We start from the raw sequence: 21,799 nt of genomic DNA, 5'->3' as shown, positions 1-21,799 counted from the left end.
TATTTTACCAGATAGCCATATATGGTATCGATTAACATCCACAGTAGTGAATGAGTCAGGCCTTTATCTCTGGAGTGATGAGAGCATTTGATGATAAGGTGGCAAATAACATGGAAGTACGAGCCAGTTGCCATGTCTTTAGGTGTGGTGAATCGAACACAGTGAATCCAGCGCTGGAGACCTGGGCGCAGCCAGCGCCACCATAGTCCATAAGAGAAATTACGGCTATAGCAGCGCACAGGGAGTAACTTCGGCGCCATCAGAAGAAGGAGCAATTGCTGGAAGCCGAATTATTTCATTCCCCACCATCCATGGCGGCCTGGAGGGGGAATAGTATTTAACACGGCCCGGACTTGTGCAGCAGCAGGATCAGCCATATATATTGAACAATGTAGGAAGGAAAAAGAAATGGAGCGTACATACCAATAATACAAATCAACAATAAATGTAGTAAAAATATATAAACTTTATTAATAGAAATTCTAAACAATAAAAAACTCCTAAACCCCTAGGACCAATCCCCAATGTCCCTCCCCCGCATCCCACGTGCACCCCCACCCCTAGGCATGCACCTCCAGCATATGCAAAAATCACAAAATACAATGCCACTATTCCCAACTGCCTAATACATCAGTATGGATTAGAATAAGACCCTACTGCAGCCTGATATATTGCATGAGTAGCTAGTACTCCAGCAGGGTAAGTTTGTAAATAGCAAGCTTGCAATCTTGTAATCAGGTGATGAGTTTCCACAAGGCAGGATATCCTCAAAAGATCCTGAAACACTCATATGTACTGACTGTGACTGTTCAAGCAATGCAGCCAGTTTTGCAGGAAAGGTTAAGCAGCAATTGCAGCCAAGGTGACATAGATTCCATGCTTAAGCAGATGCATAGTAAAGTAGAAAATATATGTGCAGCAGCAAAATAGCACCAGCAGTCCAGTCAGCATAAGCAGTTGGTTATGTAAAGCATTCAAAAGCATCCATATTGGTGAATGGTAGCTTCCCGGTAAATACACGGGTTAGGGCCCGTTCACACTGCACGCGTTTCCAGCCGCGTTTTGGAAACGCGTGCAGGTGGCCGATACGCACGACATCAGACATTGCATAGAGTGCAATGTCTGATGTTCACACTGCATGCGTTCTGGACCTGTGCGGTCCGGGAACGCATGCTGCACGCAGATTTTGCTAAAACGCGTGGCTGTCCCATTCACTTTTCAGTGATGGGATCAGCCACGCAACGCACACAAACGCGGATGGCCATGCGTTCGTACGCGTTGCGGTCCACACGCGTTCCGCACGCATGGCCCATCCACATTTGTGATCTGAACGGGCCCTTAGACTTGTATTTCAGAAAGGGTGCAAGTAGTTGCATTCATTGCTCACCAGCATTGCTGAGTATGAGTCCAGATAACGGATGCACCTCATGCAGTGCAGATCTGCAGGGTACTGGCATCCGGTTCCTTATGGCTGCTGTTCACTTGAGGAGCGTGCGGCTGCCTTGTTGGGGACCAGGCAAGCATGCGGACATACGAGGAGGCAGAGGGAGAGGCCCCAAGAGGTCAGGACTGCAAGGCCACATGTAGCCTTGACATGTTTCGCTAGCATCTGCTAGCTTCCTCGGAAGGCGTGGCTTTGGGTCAGCTACCGTCTGTATCCTGCGCCCAAGTCTCCTGCGTTGATTCCTCTCGTACGCGTGGTGAATGGCCTGCATTCAATCCGCAGGTGAGAATTGCTGAAGAATAGCAGAGCATGTAGTCCAGTAGTCTAACCAGCTAGTGTAATATTCAATAAGCAGGGGGAAGGACATGGAGGTAAGTATAAATTGTTTTTAGTTTGTTTAGCAAGTGTAAATTAATTTCAATGCAACACGTTACTCGGGGAGATCACCTCCACTTCATCAGACAGTAAAATAAAGAAATAAAATTTATATTTGTTGCCACCCGACTCCCCCAGCTTAGTGAGTATTTTCCTCACTGGTTAGACTACAGTATTCCATGCTCTGCTGTTCTTCAGCAATTCAACTGAACTGAGAGGGATACGGAGGCTGCCATATTTATTTCCTCATAGACAATGCATATTGCCTGCTGATCTTCTGCCTTCAGTTCTTTTAGCCGTAGACCCTGAACAAGCATGCATATCAGATGTTTCTGACTGAAGTGTGACTAGGATTAGCCGCATGCTTGTTTCAGGTGTGTGATTCAGACACTACTGCAGCCACATAGACCAGCAGAGCTGCCAGGCAACTGCTATTGTGTAAAAGGAAATAAATATGGCATATTTTCTTTTTTGTAAGATGCTGGAGCAGGCTTGCATTTAGCCTCTCACAACCTCCACGTCACCATTGCATACAGAGAGTCCATCGCTCCTGGAGATGTGGCACAGATAGAGTGGCTATCTCATATACAGCTAGATATCTCTCCTCCATGCCGTAGCCATAGTCCCAGGTTAAATGGGGATACAAGCCTTTTAGGGGGACCCCAGAACATGACAGTCAGCCTGCTGAATAGTGAGAATATTAGCTGGGCACTTATATCATTGCCACAGATTTACACACTGGATGGGCATTTTGTCCTTCTGATCACCCTTGTATAAAGCGCGCAGCACAACTGTGGCATCTGTCCTGCCTGATCACATCACTCACCTCGGCTTTCATTCCACTCACCTGAAAAATAGCATGTAAGGATTGTTTACATAATTATCTCTGCCTTATCACGTCCTTAACATTCCTGTTATTGTGTGACTAAAATGGAAAGTAAACTCCACACAGAACTCCACGGAACTCTTCCTACCATATAAAAATAAAAATATGAAAAGGGATCAATTGCATATTCAGTAGCAGTGCATTGTGGGTAACCACAAATGTTCACTTATAACTGAATTATTGCAAATTTCCTTCTGTTTAAGAAGGCAATTACACCAAGCTTTGCTTTTTTAGTAGGAGGGCTTTTTGGTTCCTTTTATCCCCTATACATTCCTAGTAGTTTGGGTCACCCTGAGCTGCTTGGTTACTCTGTTGTACTGGTCCAAGCCCTATCTCATACAGCCATATCAATCCCTGCCATGTACTGATGAGGTCCAAAAGTCTGAAACAGGCTGTCACATGTGGGTTTGATATGACTGTGTAAAACTTAAAGCTATAGGCTTGCTATACACCAGCGGTTCTGGATGCTTGCTTGGCCTACCAAGGGGGAAAAGGGGTAATTTGCATATTCAGTGGTAGTGCATTGTGGGTAACCACAAATGTTCTCTTATAACTGAATTATTGCAAATTTCCTTCTGTTTTAAGAAGGCAAATTACACCAAGTATTTATATAGCACTAACATCTCCTGCAACACTTTACAGAGTACATAATCCTGTCACTGACTGTCCTCAGAGGAGCTCACAATCTAATCCTACCATAGTCATAGTCTAATATCTTACCATATTATTATTATGTATTTATATAGCACTGACATTTTCTGCAGCACTGTACAGAGTACATAGTCATGTCACTGACTGTCCTCAGAGGAGCTCACAATCTAATCACTACCATAGCCATTGTGTAATGTCCTATCATATTATTATTATTATTATGTATTTATATAGCACTGACATCTTCTGCAGCACATTACAGAGTACATAGTCATGTCACTGCCTATCCTTAGAGGAGCTCACAATCTAATCCTACCATAGTCATAGTCTAATGTCCTACCATATTATTATTATTATGTATTTATAGTGCTAACATCTTCTGCAGCACAGTTCAGCCGACTCGAGAGTAATCTGAAATCTGCTGATATATAGCATTAGGGCGGGATGATTGAGTTGGTGATGCAATGTTCTTATCTGCCCGTGTATGGCCCTCGACACTCATGTACAGAGCTATTCATGCCCATTCTGTGATTCATTTTACATTTCCGGTTTTATTTCAGGTGAATCCTGAGGGGGGCGCCATCATGCAGGATGAATCGGACGGACAGAGAGAGCGAGTGGTGTTGGGGCGATCACTGGAGGAACCAGCCAGGTTTGCCTACGCTGGACTCTGTGCTATTTCATTGGCTCAGCTCTACCCAGAGAAAGAACAGAGGTAATCCAGGAACTTCTTAACCCTTAGACTTCCGCAGACATCCATAAGTGTTCTGTGTTTTCACATCCATATGCCACAGACATAGAAAGGCGATTTAGTAAAGAAATACCTCTGCCTGCAGTAGACGTCTATAGGCGTTTTCGTTTCCCAATACTTCTTTGCCACTGACGTCTTAAAGGACAGCTATCAAAGTTAATTTAACTACAATTCTAAATGCCACATCTATTTCCAGTGATTCCTAGCCGTTTTCACTGTGGGCAATAATATGGAGGACTGTGTCCAGCACATCCAGCATACAGAAACAGTCCTCACTAGCAGTTATCCTGTGACTGGAATCTCTTAAAGGGGAACTTCAGAATAAACAAACATTCTGTCATTAAGTTACATTAGTTATGTTAATTAGAATAGATTGGTAATGTAATCTCTTACTCTCCCTGTTTTAAAAGAACAGGCAAATGTTTGTGATTCACGGTGGAAGCCATCTTTTTGGTTGAAAAGAGGTGACAGGGAGCAGGAGACACAGTTCCAACTGTTCTGTGTCCTGATAACCCCTCCCAGCTGCGCACACTAGGCTTCAAATGTCAAATTCAAAATGTAAAAAAAAAAATTTGCACCAAAACAGGAGAACGAGATCAACAACATCAGAAATCCCATCATGCTTTGCACAGCATCAGGGGGAAAAAGCCCGGGCAGTTTTCTTCTGTGCATCTAAAAATGAGGCTTGTATAAGAGAAACAAAGTTCTGATGCTGTGAATCTGTTAAAGAAACACCAAGCCTTTTCAGTTCTGCTGAGTCAATTTTTAGTCTGGAGGTTCACTTTAAGAATGATAGAAAACAGAAATAGAGCATCAATATGCTAACTCCTCAGCTGTTCCTGTGTCCCTCTCTGCCTTATGTAATGTAAAGTAAACAGAAATTGCAGCCGGGGGAAGAGCTCATTCTGAATGAGGGGTGTAAGCATGCAAAAACAGGAATAAAGTACAGGTCCTTCTCTTCAGATCCTTTCTCTGTAGCTGAAAAATCTGTCAGCTGTTTTCATATGATCTGTGAGAAAGTAGCGAGTGTGAGCAGGGCAGAAACAAACAGTAAATCATTCCTCTGTGAATAGTGAAGTGGAACCTAGCTACATGGTACAGCTCTGGCCCCAACGCCGACATTGTTACAAAAAGCTGATAAACAAGGCATTCTTTTCAGAGACTTTGAAAAGCTTTCTATTGTTGCTGGCTAAAAGCTCCACAGGTATACTACTGCATGTGGGATTTACAGAATGACAGTTTATTTGATAGTTCCTCTTTAAAAAGGAACTCCAGTGAAAATAATGTAATAAAGTGCTTAATTTTTACAATAATTATGTATAAATGATTTAGTCAGTGTTTGCCCATTGTAAAATCTTTCCTCTACCTGGTTTACATTCTGACATGGTAACATTTTTACTGCTGGTAGGTGATGTCAGTGGAAGGAGAGGCTGCTTGCTTTTTTTGGCAGTTGGAAACAGTTGTACACAGCTATTTCCCACAATGCAATGAGGTTCACAGACAGGAAACTGTCAGGATCATGGTCCTGACATCACACTGTGGGAGGGGTTTTACCACAATATTAGCCATACAGACCCCCTGATGATCCGTTTGTGAAAAGGAAAAGATTTCTCATGGGAAAGGGGGTATCGGCTACTGATTGGGATGAAGCTCAATTCTTGGTTACGGTTTCTCTTTAAGGAATTTAGTACAATATTTTGGATCAGTGCCAACTTTCTACTTTACTTAAAATGTACAAATAATTCTGAGATGATACAGAATTATGCAAACATTACAGCTAATCTGTGCAGCGTGAAAATGGACCAATCAAAAGCTGTCACTGCAAGATTTTATTAGTCCATTTCACACGATGACCTAGTGGTTAGCACTCTCGCCTTGTAGCACTGGGTTCCCAGTTCGAATCCCAGCCAGGTCAACATCTTTAAGGAGTTTGTATGTTTCCCCCCATGCCTGCGTGGGTTTCTTCTGGGAATTACGGTTTCCTCCCACATCCAAAAAAACATACAGATAAGTTAATTGGCTTCCCCCTAAATTGACCTTAGACTATGATACATGCACTACACGATGCATACATAGACATATGACTATGGTAGGAACTTGATTGTGAGCTCTTCTGAGGGACAGTTAGTGACATGACTATGTACTCTGTATAGCGCTGTGTAATATGTCGGCGCTATATAAATACTTCAATAAATAGATTTTCATAATAATTAGCATAGTATGGTGAGAGGGCCCTTCCCTCCCTACTGACTAATGTGGACTTAAGTATATGTTGATTTAGGCAAGACATTTAAAGGATACCCAAGGTGACGTGACATGATGAGATAGACATGTGTATGTACAGAGCCAACCACACAAATAAAACTATGCTGTGTTCCTTTTTTTTTCTTTCTCTGCCTGAAAGAGTTAAATATCAGGTATGTAAGTGGCTGACTCAGACAGGAACTGACTACAGTGTGACCCTCACTGATAAGAAATTCCAACTATAAAACACTTTCTTAGCAAAAAATTGCTTCTGAGAGCAGGAAAGAGATAAAAAGGGTCAATACTTCATAGATTTTTAGCTCTAGCATACTTCAATGAATGTCTCATTGAACGAAAAAAAAATAAAACCATTAAAACTTAAAAAGTAGATTTAAACATAAAATTAAAACTGTGGAATATCTTAAGTCATTTTTAGGAGAAGGAAGATAGATACAATGGTTTATTTCATTAGTTTATTTTCACCTTGGGTGTCCTGTAATAAACACATTTTAAACATACATGGCACTGGCGTGTAGCTTTCTAAAATAAAAATAGCTGGCAGCTTAAGGGTTAATTGACATAATACGGTAGTTTTATATATTGTTTACTGAACTATTGAGGCCACTAAGATATATCTGGAAGTTTTGGGAAACTACAAATACCAGCAAGCTTTGACAGCAAACTGTTTTGGCCGATACAGAATGAACTAAATGAAGAGGAATTACTCTATCTTTGGAATTATTACTATTGATTTGATACGCCAGCGTCTTCTGTGTTAAAATATTTATAACTGTCGCGGCATGCTGGGAGTTGTAGTTCCCCAGCAGTGTACGAGGCAAGGCCTCTGATCTGTAGGGAAAAGTAATCACTATTCGTTATTGTGCAGGGATTTCTGTCAGAAGTTTGTGGAGGGTCTGGTGATTTGGTTGGACCTTTCCCCGAGCGTCATCCCGGCCATGGAGGCATTCGCCAGCGGTCTGGGAGGAGAAGGGACGGACACCTTCACTAAGGTTCTCCTGGAAGATTCCGTCATGAAAGAGAACCCGACTATTATAACACAGGTAAGGGGGCACATTGTCACTTGTCTATCTGCATTCACAATAATTGCATTCTGGCCTCCACAGCTCTTATCTCGGCTTATGTAGTAACAGGTTCTCGGTGCGTTCAAGAAAAGCTAAACAAGCTATATTGTAATATAAAGTTATTCAGTATTACCCTTACATTACAGTGATGGGTTAGAGATCTTCCAGACATGGCAGGTAACTAACATGACTAACGTACTCATGACTGCAGTGTGAGGTTCAGTGAACACCATATACCATATCTCCCTTTGCAGAGGTAGTGCACCTCATCTGCAGATATAACTAGTCAGCACTTTCTGTTCATTTGCTCAATCAGTTCACCAGCCTCAGGAGAGATGGCGACAGGACAAAGGAGTAACGAGGACTCCTGTTATCCAGGGAGAATCTGTTTCAATACACCATCTGGACTGGCAAAGTCAACGCCTCTACCTTTTTGTTGAGGCAGGATTTCACTAAAGATAATAGGACACAGAGGCATGTTCTGTGTACAATGATATGCCTCTGCGTCCTATTGCCACCGCTAGTCCCCCCTGGGCTCTGCTGTCCCTCCTGCAAAACAGAGCCAGGCTTCCGGGTCCCGGCTTAGCTTCCATTTGGAGGAAGCTGACTAATGGGGGAAGCAATGCGGAGGGAGGTGGAGGAGGACACTGATTGACAAGCTGACAGGTAAACAGCAGGCTAGCGACAATCGGATTGTCACTAGCCTGGCGCTATTTATCGGGGGGGAACGCAAAGTATGGGGGGGACTGGCGGCGGCACTAGAGGGACACAGAGGCATGTCATTGTGCATAGAAGATGCCTCTGTGTCCTATCATCTTTAGTAAAAACTGCCTCAGGTTCTCCTTAAGGCCCTATTTACACTTAATGCTCTAATGTGTTTATAGAGAACAGCCTATCTAATTCTCCCTTCTCAGCAAGTAATGAGCTACTGTAATTTGAGCTCCCAGCTGTCTGCTGAATTGAGAGCTAATATGTTACCATGGTAGTTAAACCCTTTCTGTGCTGCCAGCAAACCAAAAAGTAACTACACTGCATCATCCCTGACAGAGCTCTATAAGCTCTATAAATGTTTTTTTTGTAACAGTTACTGTGCTGTTGCCTGTCTTCTAGAGCAGAGAGGAAGTTCTGAGTTCAGATCCACGTTAAAGTAAACTCGAGGCTTACCCCCTCGTGTATCCGGGTTCCATGAAGTCCCGACAACAAGACAGATCCCCCGGAACGCACACAGATCTGTTTTGAAAGTGAGTGAAGACTGCTGCTATTTTTAACGTCCGTATCCATGGCTCAGTTTTCTGGTCCTGGCCCCAAAACGGAGCCACGGTTACGTTTTTTAAACAAGTGTGAACCTACTCTTACAATCCTCATGCTGACCAGCACGTCAGTGCTTGTGCTTTGCTTTATGTGAAAGTAGAAATGTCCAGAACGGTATATGTAAGTGGTATGGGACAGAGCAGTGCGGGACCTGCCAGCATGAAGACTGCCATAGAGAAGGTGAGTATACTCTCTGCTATCCCCTCACAGGTATTGTCCTTCACCCAGAAATCTGCTGTACAGACAGGGCTGGACCTCCCTCGCTTTCTTACCTAATGACAAAGTCACTTTAGGTCTTGCAGATCTGTTTTTGTCTTTTGTCATCATCTTGTAATTTGCTGACTTATTATAATAAGCTCCTCCCCTTCTCTTGCAGGATTTGGTGTCTTTCTGCCTACGTGATGGTGAGTAAAACTGTGAAGTTTTGTTTTCTACAGAAAAGTACATCGTTTCATTGAAAAAAAAATCATGGACCTGAGACCTTACTGTTTAGTCAGACTTTAACCACTTGAGGACCACAATGCTAAACCCTCCTAAAGACCAGGCCATTTTTAATTAAATTGGCCACTGCAGCTTTAAGGCCAAGCTGCAGGGCCACACGACACAGCACACAAGTGATTCCCCCCCCTTTTTCTTCCCACCAACAGAGCTCTCTGTTGGTGGAGTCTGATTGCCCCCCAGATGTTTGTGTATTATTATTTTTTTTTTTTTATAAAAAATGTTTTTTTTTTTGTTTTTTTTTAAACTATTGTACCCCCCCTCCCTCCCCCCGGCATCCAATCCCCGTGATCAGCTGTCATAGGCTTCAGCCTATGACAGCGGATCACCTTTGTGCCTCTGGAGGGGACAGCCGTATCACACTGCAGATCGCATCGCTGTACAGCCCTATTAAACGGCGGTTTCTCCGTCTTACAGTCTCCCGAGCGGCGAATCGCAGCCTGCACGTGATCTGCAGTAGCCAGCCCCAGGACTTGACTCTAATTGGCCTTAGGTGGTCCTGGGGCTGGCGCCGCGGTCACGCCCATGGGCATGATCCGGTCTTTGGGTAGTTAAAGAGACTCTGTAATAAAAAAAAAAATAAAAAATTAACCTTGGGGCATACTTACCTCGGGAGGGGGAAGACTCTGGATCCTAATGAGGCTTCCCCCGTCCTCCTAAATCTCAGGGATCCAGCAATGGCTCCCCCAAAACCGCAGCCGACAAGGATGACTGCTGTGGCTCAGGCACAATAGTGCCTACAATATCTACCTTCCCCGTCTCCAGCTCAGATCTTTTGGAGGGGCCAGTGGCTCTGTTTCATATCAGCTTCCGTATATCTGATAAGTCGTTGATCTGTGTCCGCACAGGATATTACGATGCTCGTAGCCGCGTCTTGATCTCCCACGTGTCCTGGCTGCTTCGCGTTCCTCCGGAAACAATGGAAATGAGCGAAGAGTCCCTCATGCAGAGGCTGAAGGAGACCACCGAGGAGCCCTCAGAGTAAGCACCTTTCCTTGTATACCGGTATAGAGATTTAGATAAGGGCATTATTTTATGCTGCAATGCAATTTTACAATGTAATTTTTGTGCAGTTGTGATTTGCATATGATTGGAAACGAATCTCAAAAGGCAGCAAATAACGGATAGTAAAAAACAGCCTTAAAGCGGACCCAAACCAAACATGTTTTTAATTCAAAATATTTAGTTGCACCACTCTGACACATACAAAACACTCCTTTAAAGGGAACCAGAGACGGAGAAAAACAAAAAATAGGAAAGGCTACTATACATACCTGGGGCTTCCTCCAGCCCCAAAAGCCTGGATCGCTCCCACGCTGCCGTCCTCCGCTTCCTCTATCGCCGGTACCGGGGCCCGTCACTTCCGGCGGACACAACCAATTTTCCGCATGAACAGGGGCTCCCTTCATATCTGTACGCATGCGCCTGCGCAGTATGCAGCCGCACGCGTAAGGGTATGCTGGGAGCCCCTGTGATGCGGAAAATTGGCCGCGTCCGCCGGCAGTGATGCAGTGCGCTTGCCTCGACTGGCTGGGAGTACGGGACCCGGTATCGGTGGACAGAGGAAGCGGAGGACGGCGGCGTGGGAGCGATCCAGGCTTATGGGGCTAGAGGAAGCCCCAGGTATGTATAAAATTTTTCTCTTGAACGTCTCCGGTTCTCTTTAAGCCTATCATGAGGCAGGGAACACACTTGACTGTTTTCGTGCGCGTTTTCTGCACAGAAAAACTGAGAACTCATGTTAATCAATGTGCTAGTACACACTTAGGCTGCTTCCACACAGGGACGCGTGCGCCTGTAACGCTCCCCCAACGCACAGCAATGTAACACAAGTGGGCTGTTCACACAGCCCACCTTGCGTTACATGTAACGCTGCACGTTGTCCGGAAAGTGCAGCATGCTACGGCGTTACAGCGGCTATAGCTGCGTTAGACTGTTTGCACGTGCGCAGTGGGGGGCGGAGAGGAGGCGGGGAGAGCCAGCTACAGTAGCCGCGCACATCGCTACTTAATATTCACTGCACTGGTCGGCCGCTGATTGGCCGGCGGGACCACGTGATGCGGAGTGTCTCGCTCCGCATCACGTGGTCCCGCCGGCCAATCAGCGCCACTCTGGGAGACCTTATAGGGATAGAGCCGCCTAACGCGGCTCATTCTACCGTCCTCTCTTGCAGCACCATACGATGCGTTAGGTGCACGTTATGCGACCTTAACGTGGCACCTAATGCAACGTCTTGGTGTGCAAGTAGCCTTACTGTGTTGTTCGCGCGCAGAAAAAAAATGACATTCTGCATCCTGATTCTGCACATTTTGGCAGTTTACTGTATCTATTACATCAGCTGCTGTGAAAAAACGTGCACATTTTCCTGCATGGAAACACACTTGTGTGCAGAAAAAGTATGCAGAAAAACGCGCGCAGAAAACTGAAAGTCAAGTGTGTTCCCTGCCTGAGCATTTCAGTGCATGCTTTTCACCCTTCTCTTTTTCCTGGACCAAACATGGCGGCATACATATGGGTTATGGCTCCGCCCCCTGAACCCGATAGGACAGACTACCTATAAAACCTTTTGACCTGCCCCCTCCAGCCATTCTTTTTTTTTCTGTCCTCGAATGGACAGGTTGCCTATTTTTTTTCCTTTTATTTTTTCTTTATTTCTCTTTTACCTTTCTTTTTTTTTTCAAGCCTGTGCAGGACGGGTTCAGCCTCTCCCGTCCTTGAGGAGCGTCCTGTACCCTTAAATAGGGTTTAATGGCGTTTTCCTCCGTGTGCAGCAGCTTTGCTGTTTGTGGCCGGCTGCCCTCTTTCTTAATGGCGCCGCCTGACCCCTCCGTCTAGCATCATAGCGCCGATGCGCAGGAACTCTCGCGAGAGGCGAGATTTGCAGAGTCGCCGCTGATTGGCTGCTCTTCTGCATTTGGGGAGGACCCGGAAGCAGCTCTGAGTCTCGCACGCTGCTTTGGCGTCTCTGATTGAGACAGCAGGCGCTGACAGGGGACTGAGCTGAAGGCTGTACGAGCTGAAGCTGATCTGACCCAGGATTACATGCTGATCTGTCTGCTGGAGCAGGTATGATTCACAGTATTATTATGAAATGCAATGCAATGCTATGCAATTTCTATGCTGTTATGGTAAACTTTCTTATGGCTCTTTATCTTTCTCTTAAATAGAGAAATGGATAATGTGGAGCCTAGAGAGGAGGTGGTCGTTGTCAGGTAATGGGCTGCTAAAAGCAGCCTTTCTGATTATGCACACAGGGTGATCCTTTTAAGTTCTCCCAAGCACAGGGGTTCCAGGTTAAAAGAGTGCTTTCCCTCATTTTGTATTTCTGGTATACACGGATTCTTGTGGAAACATATGTGTATTCTATGTTTCCACAGTCCGGGGGAAGGAGGAAGTGGCCAGGTGCCGAAAGATCGCAAGTCGGCATCTAAGAGACGGCAATCTCGGTCACGTTCCAGAGACAGGAGCCATCATTCCCGTAACAAGTCTGCAGCCAGGAGAAGGTCCTCCAGAGAGCATAGGAGTAGATCCCGGAGAAGATCTCCTAGAGACCGCAGAAGTAGATCCCGGAGCAGAAGCAGAAGATACAGGGAATCGTCTAGGAGACGGCAGTACCGTTCCCCTTCACATAGACGTTCCAGAGACAGAAGGAGAGAGCGGTCCACTGATCGCTTTTCCGCCGACAGACGGAGAGGACGCTATGAGAATAGGTCCCCTAGGAAAGGCAGGGGGGAGTGGAATAGGTCTCCAGAGTCAGACCCCTTTGAGCCTTTCCAGAGACCTGTTCAGAATCAATGCTGGTCATGCTCCCTGCCAGCAATGCCTGATAAGAGGGTTTGCGAGGCTTGCTTTGCAGAGCTCGGAAGGGACAGAGACTCTGATAACCAACAGGTGTTAGCTTTCATCCAACAGGCGGTGCAGGAGACTTTCCAGAATATGGCACCTTCTCAGCCTGGGACAGCAGCAGTTGCTCAGGCTCTTCCGGAAGACCATCTGTCTCAAGAGGATTTATCCCCAGTGGGGTTTAATTTTGCCCTAGTGCCTGCATTTCTTACAGCTATTAAGGCAGCTATTGAATGGCAAGATGAGGAGGGTACAGTGCAGGAGCCAGATAAGTACTATCCTCATTTAGACCAGCAACCAAAGGTTTTCCCATTCATGAAAGTGATAAAAGATGTTATGCTGAAAGAATGGAGTAAGGTGGAACAAAAACCATCTCTCAATAATAAACTGTCTAAACTTTATCCTCTGAGGCAGGAGGATGCAAAGTTATTGGACTCGGCGCCGGTAGTTGATGCATCAGTGGCCAGACTGGCCAAGCATGTGACTCTGCCTATGGAAAACGTGGTTGCCTTCAAGGAACCTTTAGACAGGAAGATAGACACGGATGTTAGAAAGGCCTTTCTGTCTGCCGGTTCAGCCTGCAGGCCAGCCATCGCCTTGACCTCCCTAGCAAAGGCCACTCGCGTATGGGTAGACAACGTGGAGGCAGCAATCAATGCAGGTGCTGACAAGCAGGAGATCATAAAGGCTCTGGATGAGTTGAAATTGACAGGAGATTTCATGGGGGAAGCGGCCATTGACATCATTAGATCAGCGGCAAGATCAATGTTATACAGTGTCACCGCCAGAAGGGCCCTGTGGCTGAAGCCCTGGTCAGCCGATCAAGCATCAAAGTCTAATTGGTGTAAGATTCCCTTTGATGGTTCCCGTTTGTTTGGCGCTCAGATGGATAGTGCTATTTCGATGGTGACGGGAGGAAAATCGGGCCTGATTCCACAGGATAGGAAACAGAGGCCCTTCAGACAGCAGGCCCCAAGAAGAGTCCCCAACAGCAGGTTTCAACAAGCAAGATCTTATAAGCCGGGGAGGCAGTTTAACAGAAGCTGGAAGGGGACACAGTCCACCTTTATGAAGGGGATGAAGGCAAAGGCTTCCTCCGACACTCTGCAGAATCCAAAGCGTTTTTGATGGGGCGCTTACTCAGGATTATCCGGTAGGGGCCAGATTAGGCCTCTATTGGAGATCTTGGGTAGGGATAATCAGAGATCCCTGGGTGTTAAATACTCTGAGGACGGGTCACTCCTGGAGGTTCAAGAAGAATCCCCCACACTTCAAATTCATGGCCACAACCATGCCTCAAAACAACGAGAAGTCTCAGACCCTAAACGAATTTGTAGAGACATTACTGGAGGAAGAAGCGATCATTCCATTATCAAGCAAAGAATGTCGGAGGGGAATCTTTTCTCTACTATTCTTAGTAAGAAAGTCTACAGGAGGCTGGAGACCGATACTCGACCTGAAGTTCCTGAACAAACACATAAAGATCAGTCACTTCAAGATGGAGTCTCTGCAATCCATCATTCCAATGATAGCTGTAGGGGATTGGATGTCGACAGTAGATTTATCCGATGCCTACCTTCACATTCCCATAAAAAGAGAGTTCCAGAAGTTTCTCAGGTTCTCACTAAATGGAAGAGCCTATCAGTTCCGATGTTTGCCTTTCGGTCTCTCCACAGCCCCAAGAACCTTTACCAAGGTGCTACTGCCAGTAATTGCATATTTGAGGCTTCAGGGATTGAGGATTTACCATTACCTGGACGACATCCTGTTACTTCATCAGGATCGTCAGGAGTTGTTGCAACATCAGGAAATCCTGCTCAATCTACTCCATCGCTTGGGCTGGTTAGTAAATACCAAGAAGAGTCAGCTCTCTCCTGCACAGGATCTGATTTTTCTAGGAGCAAGATTCAGGACAATACAAAATCAAGTATGCCTGCCGGATCAGAAGATTGTCACAATCCAGATGAAGGTGCAGAGGGCTCTGAAAGTTCCTTTTCTGACCACCAGGGACTGTTTAAGTCTGTTGGGGACCTTGTCATCATCTATCCCGATGGTAAAGTGGGCACACTGGTTCCTCAGAGAGCTTCAGATATTCTTTTTGCATCATTGGAACAGAACAAGCTTGGTACAGAGGTTCCATCTTCCCCTCCAGGTGAGGATTTCCCTCAGATGGTGGACCAGGGAGCAGAATCTAAGGAATTGTCGGCAGATCCAGCCAGATGTGCCGATAGTAATTACCACAGATGCCAGTATAAGAGGTTGGGGGGCCCACTGCAATGGGATCCAGATGCAGAACAAATGGAGGACATTACAGGAGGGAGTTCCCTCGAATCTCCTGGAACTGAGAGCGGCATTCCTGGCCTTGAAGGCCTTCCAACACCTGATATACGGAAGATCGGTCTTATTGAAGATAGACAACGTGTCCGCAGTGGCTTATATCAGGAGACAGGGAGGTACCAGGAGTCGGTCACTCCTTCAAGAGACTGGACATCTGATGGCCTGGGCAATGAGGAATCTGTCAGACCTCACAGCAACTTATCTCCCGGGAGAGAAGAATATATTAGCGGATCACCTAAGCAGGGAATTTGCAGATCCCCACGAGTGGTCTCTGGACAAGAGGATCTTCCAGTGGATTACCAGGAGGTGGGGATATCCACAGATAGATCTATTGGCCTCTCCCCAGAACAACAAAGTACAGAGATTCTTTTCTCGCTTTCAGCACCCAGCATCAGCAGCAGTGGATTGCCTGGTCCAAGAATGGAACTTCTCCCTGGGATATGCCTTCCCTCCGTTTCCTCTGATCCCCAGGTTTCTTCAAAGGCTTTGCAGGGAGCGGTGCACGATCATCGCTATACTTCCCTTCTGGCCCAGGAGACCTTGGTTCGCCTTAGCAATGTTTCTGAGCATAGAAGACCCAATCAAGTTACCACCGAATCACGATCTTCTGTCACAAGGTCGCCTTCTTCATCCAGGAGTCAGCGGTCTGAGTTTAGCGGCCTGGAAATTGAGAGGAAGAAGTATACTGATGTCGGATGCTCCTCTCAGGTGATAGAGACTCTGTTAAAAGCAAGGAAGCCTTCTACGAATACTACCTATTATCGTATCTGGGAGAAGTTTGTTGCTTATGCTCTTGATAAAGGCTTCGACAGTCTGCGTCCAGAAGTCCAGAATGTATTGGATTTTTTACAAACAGGAGTGGGCAAGGGTCTCAGTGTGGCAGCTATTAAAGTTCAGGTGTCTGCTCTTTCAGCCTTGACAAACCACCGATGGGCGGTCCATCCATTGGTGATACAGTTTGTGCAAGCAGTTTTCAAGATCCGTCCACCTAGAAAGCCTTTCTTCCCAAAGTGGGATCTGACAATGGTATTGGAGGTATTGTCTTCCCCTCCTTTCTTCCCACTTCAATCAATTTCTTTGGAGAATTTAGTTCTAAGAACAGTCTTTCTAACCGCTATGGCATCCGGAAAGAGAGTCTCAGACTTACAGGCCCTGGGTTGTGCCAATAACCTATTGGAGTTTTTCCCAGATAGGGTAGTGGTTAGGCCTGTGTTACATTTCATCCCAAAGGTTGCTTCAGGATTCCATATAAATCAGGAACTCTCTCTACCTACTTTCTTCTTGGAGGAGGCATGTCACCCACTGGATGTGGGACAATCAATTAAGTCTTATCTGGAGGCCACGGCCTCTTTCAGGTCTTCCGACCACTTATTTATTAATTTCAGAGGTCCAAGAAAGGGCATGCAGGTTACCTCTAGGACCATTGCTTCTTGGCTGGTTAAGACGATTCAAAAATGTTACAGCATTAGGGGGTTACCTGTTCCGAGAGAGATTAATGCTCATTCTACCAGGGGCATGTCTGCCTCCTGGGCATGTTTTTCTAAAGTTTCAGTTGAATCTGTATGTAGAGCAGCAGGTTGGTCTTCTGTAAGCACATTCCTCAAACATTATCATGTTGATCCTGCTGCCTTGTCTTCTGTGGATTTTGGAAGAGCTGTATTATCTGTGTAAATAAATTTTGTTACTTTTGCAGCATTCCCTCCCTCAAGTGTGATTTGTTACATCCCATATGTATGCCGCCATGTTTGGTCCAGGAAATCGGAAAATTGTATACTCACCTTCCGTAATTTTCCTTTCCTGGATCAAACGATGGCGGCATACCAATCCCTCCCTCTGGTCCATTCGAGGACTGATTTACACCAAGAATGGCTGGAGGGGGCAGGTCAAAAGGTTTTATAGGTAGTCTGTCCTATCGGGTTCAGGGGGCGGAGCCATAACCCATATGTATGCCGCCATCGTTTGATCCAGGAAAGGAAAATTACGGAAGGTGAGTATACAATTTTCCGATTTATAACTAGGGTTACACAGGTGGCAGCCATTACTTCTGAGCTTAGTAGGAGGTTTTAGATCATGGGTGTGTTTGTCATCAGCTACCCTCCCTCACAGGGGCGTTGTCTATGTGAAATCTCACACAAGCTGAGATCACCTCCCCTGTGACATCATCAGTAGCAGCCTGTGTTTTGTTTTTGTTTTTTATCTCCACCAGTTTGCTGGAAAATCCCGGCAATATGAAAGGAAGGGAGGGATTCCTCCAATAAATGTAAAATATTTTATATTTGTCATCATGCAGCTAAAAAAGGCTGCTATTTATTATTATAATTTAGAAAATAGATTTAATTTCTGAAATCTTGTATTTTTAATTTGGGTCCACTTTAAAGAGGGACTAAGGAATGAACTTCATCCTAATCAGTAGCTGATACCCACTTTCCCACGAGAAATCTTTACATTTTCACTAATAGATCATCAGGGGGTACTGTGTGGCTGATATTGTGGTGAAACCCCTCCCATGGTGTGATGTCATGACCATGGTCCTAACAGTTTGCTGTCTGTGAACCTCGTTGCATTGTGGGAAATAACGGCTTTTTCCAACTGCCAAGCAACCAGTATCTCCCTCTGTACATATGTATAGTTATTAAAAAAAAAGCCTATTCCCTATCACATTGTTAGTGGGTGTGGTTATAGATAATGGCAGTTGGTGCTGTCTAGTGTTTTTCTTGTCTGCCAGCGGTAAAGATGATGACCTGCAGGCTCATTGTGGATCAAACAACATGAAAGAATTACATGGCGAATATCAATCATTTCTTCTATTTTTTTAACTTGTCCCTTTGCAATTCCTGAAAGAACCTGAGCTGAAAGAAGTCTCAGGTTTTAAACTTACCTGGGGCTTCCTCCAGCCTGCTTGAGGCCACTCAAGTAAATTTATTGGTACACTCCAGGGGTTAATCGCAACGCGTTTCGCAGGCACTAGCCTGCTTCCTCAGGCAACAAATGAGAGGAGTACACAACAGCAAGGTGTCTGGATTGCACCTGGCGCCAGGCGCAATCCGGACACCTTGCTGTTGTGTACTCCTGTCATGTGTTGCCTGAGGAAGCGGGCTAGTGCCTGCGAAACGCGTTGCGATTAACCCCTGCAGTGTACCAATAAATTTACTTTGTCTTGAATGCACAGCTTGTTGTGTCTGCTTGAGGGAGGTAAGTCCACCACTTCCTCCTAAGCTATTTTAAACATTTTAAGTACTGTTTTTATCCTTTTGGCGCCTCTGTTCTCCTTTAAAATACAAACCAAAATTTGGATTTTCTAGTTGGTTGTGATAGATAGGAAGCAAAGATTGGCTTGTATATGGTGTAGTGAACGATTTTTCTTCCGATCAGAATTATCTGATCGCTCGAACGATTTTTCGCTAGAAATTGGATTGTTATTGGCCACCTTTAGTTAGTCGGATGCAGCCCCCTCACTCAGTATAGGTAGCCACAAGAGCCTCCAGTATTAGGTAGTCAGATGCAGCCCCCCTCCCCTCAATAGGTTGGCAGTTGTACTGTGTGCACATAGCATGTGGCAGAGGCCAGGGAGCGGCAGTTGTACTGTGTGCACATAGCATGTGGCAGAGGCCAGGGAGCGGCAGTTGTACTGTGCGCATGTAGCATGTGGTAGAGGCCAGGGAGCGGCAGTTGTACTGTGTGCATGTAGCATGTGGCAGAGGCCAGGGAGCGGCAGTTGTACTGTGCGCACGTAGCATGTGCAGAGGCCAGGGAGCGGCAGTTGTACTGTGCGCATGTAGCATGTGGCAGAGGCCAGGGAGCGGCAGTTGTACTGTGTGCACATAGCATGTGGCAGAGGCCAGGGAGCGGCAGTTGTACTGTGCGCATGTAGCATGTGGCAGAGGCCATGGAGCGGCAGTTGTACTGTGTGCACATAGCATGTGGCAGAGGCCAGGGAGCGGCAGTTGTACTGTGCGCATGTAGCATGTGGCAGAGGCCAGGGAGCGGCAGTTGTACTGTGCGCATGTAGCATGTGGCAGAGGCCAGGGAGCGGCAGTTGTACTGTGCGCACGTAGCATGTGCAGAGGCCAGGGAGCGGCAGTTGTACTATGCGCATGTAGCATGTGGCAGAGGCCAGGGAGCTGCAGTTGTACTGTGTGCACATAGCGTGTGGCAGAGGCCAGGGAGCGGCAGTTGTACTGTGTGCACATAGCGTGTGGCAGAGGCCAGGGAGCGGCAGTTGTACTGTGCGCATGTAGCATGTGGCAGAGGCCAGGGAGCGGCAGTTGTACTGTGCGCATGTAGCATGTGGCAGAGGCCAGGCAGGGGCAGTTGTACTGTGCGCATGTAGCATGTGGCAGAGGCCAGGGAGCGGCAGTTGTACTGTGCGCACGTAGCATGTGCAGAGGCCAGGGAGTGGCAGCTGTACTGTGTGCACGTAGCATGTGGCAGAGGCCAGGGAGTGGCAGTTGTACTGTGTGCACATAGCGTGTGGCAGAGGCCAGGGAGCGGCAGTTGTACTGTGTGCACATAGCGTGTGGCAGAGGCCAGGGAGCGGCAGTTGTACTGTGCGCATGTAGCATGTGGCAGAGGCCAGGGAGCGGCAGTTGTACCGTGCACATGTAGCATGTGGCAGAGGCCAGGGAGCTGCAGTTGTACTGTGCGCACATAGCGTGTGGCAGAGGCCATGGAGCGGCAGTTGTACTGTGCGCATGTAGCATTTGGCAGAGGCCAGGGAGAGGCAGTTGTACTGTGCGCACGTAGCTTGTGGCAGAGGCCAGGGAGTGGCATTTGTACTGTGCGCATGTAGCATGTGGCAGAGGCCAGGGAGCGGCAGTTGTACTGTGCGCACATAGCGTGTGGCAGAGGCCAGGGAGCGGCAGTTGTACTGTGCGCATGTAGCATGTGCAGAGGCCAGGGAGCGGCAGTTGTACTGTGCGCATGTAGCATGTGGCAGAGGCCAGGGAGCGGCAGTTGTACTGTGCGCAGGTAGCATGTGGCAGAGGCCAGGGAGCGGCAGTTGTACTGTGCGCATGTGGCAGAGGCCATGGAGTGGCAGTTGTACTGTGCGCATCTAGCATGTGGCAGAGGCCAGGGAGCGGCAGTTGTACTGTGCGCATGTAGCATGTGGCAGAGGCCAGGGAGCGGCAGTTGTACTGTGCGCAGGTAGCATGTGGCAGAGGCCAGGGAGCGGCAGTTGTACTGTGCGCATGTGGCAGAGGCCATGGAGTGGCAGTTGTACTGTGCGCATCTAGCATGTGGCAGAGGCCAGGGAGCGGCAGTTGTACTGTGCGCATGTAGCATGTGGCAGAGGCCAGGGAGTGGCAGCTGCACTGTGCGCACGTAGCATGTGGCAGAGGCCAGGGAGCGGCAGTTGTACTGTGCGCATGTGGCAGAGGCCATGGAGTGGCAGTTGTACTGTGCGCATCTAGCATGTGGCAGAGGCCAGGGAGCGGCAGTTGTACTGTGCGCATGTAGCATGTGGCAGAGGCCAGGGAGTGGCAGCTGCACTGTGCGCACGTAGCATGTGGCAGAGGCCAGGGAGCGGCAGTTGTACTGTGCGCACATAGCATGTGGCAGAAGCCAGGGAGTGGCAGCTGCACTGTGCGCACGTAGCATGTGGCAGAGGCCAGGGAGCGGCAGTTGTACTGTGCGCACATAGCATGTGGCAGAAGCCAGGGAGTGGCAGCTGCACTGTGCGCACGTAGTGTGTGGCAGAAGCCATGGAACGGCAGTTGCACTGTGTGCACGTGGCAGAGGCCAGGGAGCGGCAGTTGTACTGTGCGCATGTAGCGTGTGGCAGAGGCCAGGGAGTGGCAGCTGTACTGTGCGCACGTAGCATGTGGCAGAGGCCATGGAGCTGCAGTTGTACTGTGCGCACATAGCGTGTGGCAGAGGCCAGGGAGTGGCAGCTGTACTGTGCGCATGTAGCATGTGCAGAGGCCAGGGAGCGGCAGTTGTACTGTGCGCATGTAGCATGTGGCAGAGGTCAGGGAGCTGCAGTTGTACTGTGCGCACCTAGCGTGTGGCAGAGGCCAGGGAGTGGCAGTTGTACTGTGCGCACGTAGCATGTGGCAGAGGCCAGGGAGTGGCAGTTGTACTGTGCGCACGTAGCATGTGGCAGAGGCCAGGGAGCGGCAGCTGTACTGTGCGCATGTAGCATGTGGCAGTTGTACTATGCGCACATAGCATGTGGCAGAGGCCAGGGAGTGGCAGTTGTACTATGCGCAAATAGCATGTAGCAGTTGTACTATGCACACATAGCATGTGGCAGAGGCCAAGGAGCAGCAGCTGTACTGTGCGCATGTAGCATGTGGCAGAGGCCAGGGAGCGGCACCTGTACTGTGCGCATGTGGCAGAGGCCAGGGAGCGGCAGTTTTACTGTGCGCACGTAGTGT

The 21,799-nt window shown here is 47.4% G+C and overlaps 1 protein-coding gene across 1 annotated transcript in view; it reads left to right on the top strand.

The window, feature by feature from the left end:
* The window catches only part of TMCO4 (transmembrane and coiled-coil domains 4), a 92,274-nt gene that overhangs the window by 7,163 nt on the left and 63,312 nt on the right, over nucleotides 1-21,799 (top strand). Inside the window, exons 2-5 of the mRNA XM_068241749.1 lie at nucleotides 3,917-4,071; nucleotides 7,238-7,412; nucleotides 9,121-9,148; nucleotides 10,091-10,223. Coding sequence (XP_068097850.1) covers nucleotides 3,941-4,071; nucleotides 7,238-7,412; nucleotides 9,121-9,148; nucleotides 10,091-10,223 — 467 coding nt within the window. The 5' untranslated portion in view covers nucleotides 3,917-3,940. The remainder of the gene's footprint in view (nucleotides 1-3,916; nucleotides 4,072-7,237; nucleotides 7,413-9,120; nucleotides 9,149-10,090; nucleotides 10,224-21,799) is intronic.

Source organism: Hyperolius riggenbachi, chromosome 6 (genome assembly GCF_040937935.1).
Source record: "Hyperolius riggenbachi isolate aHypRig1 chromosome 6, aHypRig1.pri, whole genome shotgun sequence".
Taxonomy (NCBI): domain Eukaryota; kingdom Metazoa; phylum Chordata; class Amphibia; order Anura; family Hyperoliidae; genus Hyperolius; species Hyperolius riggenbachi.
This window is presented reverse-complemented; position numbering and strand designations above follow the sequence as displayed.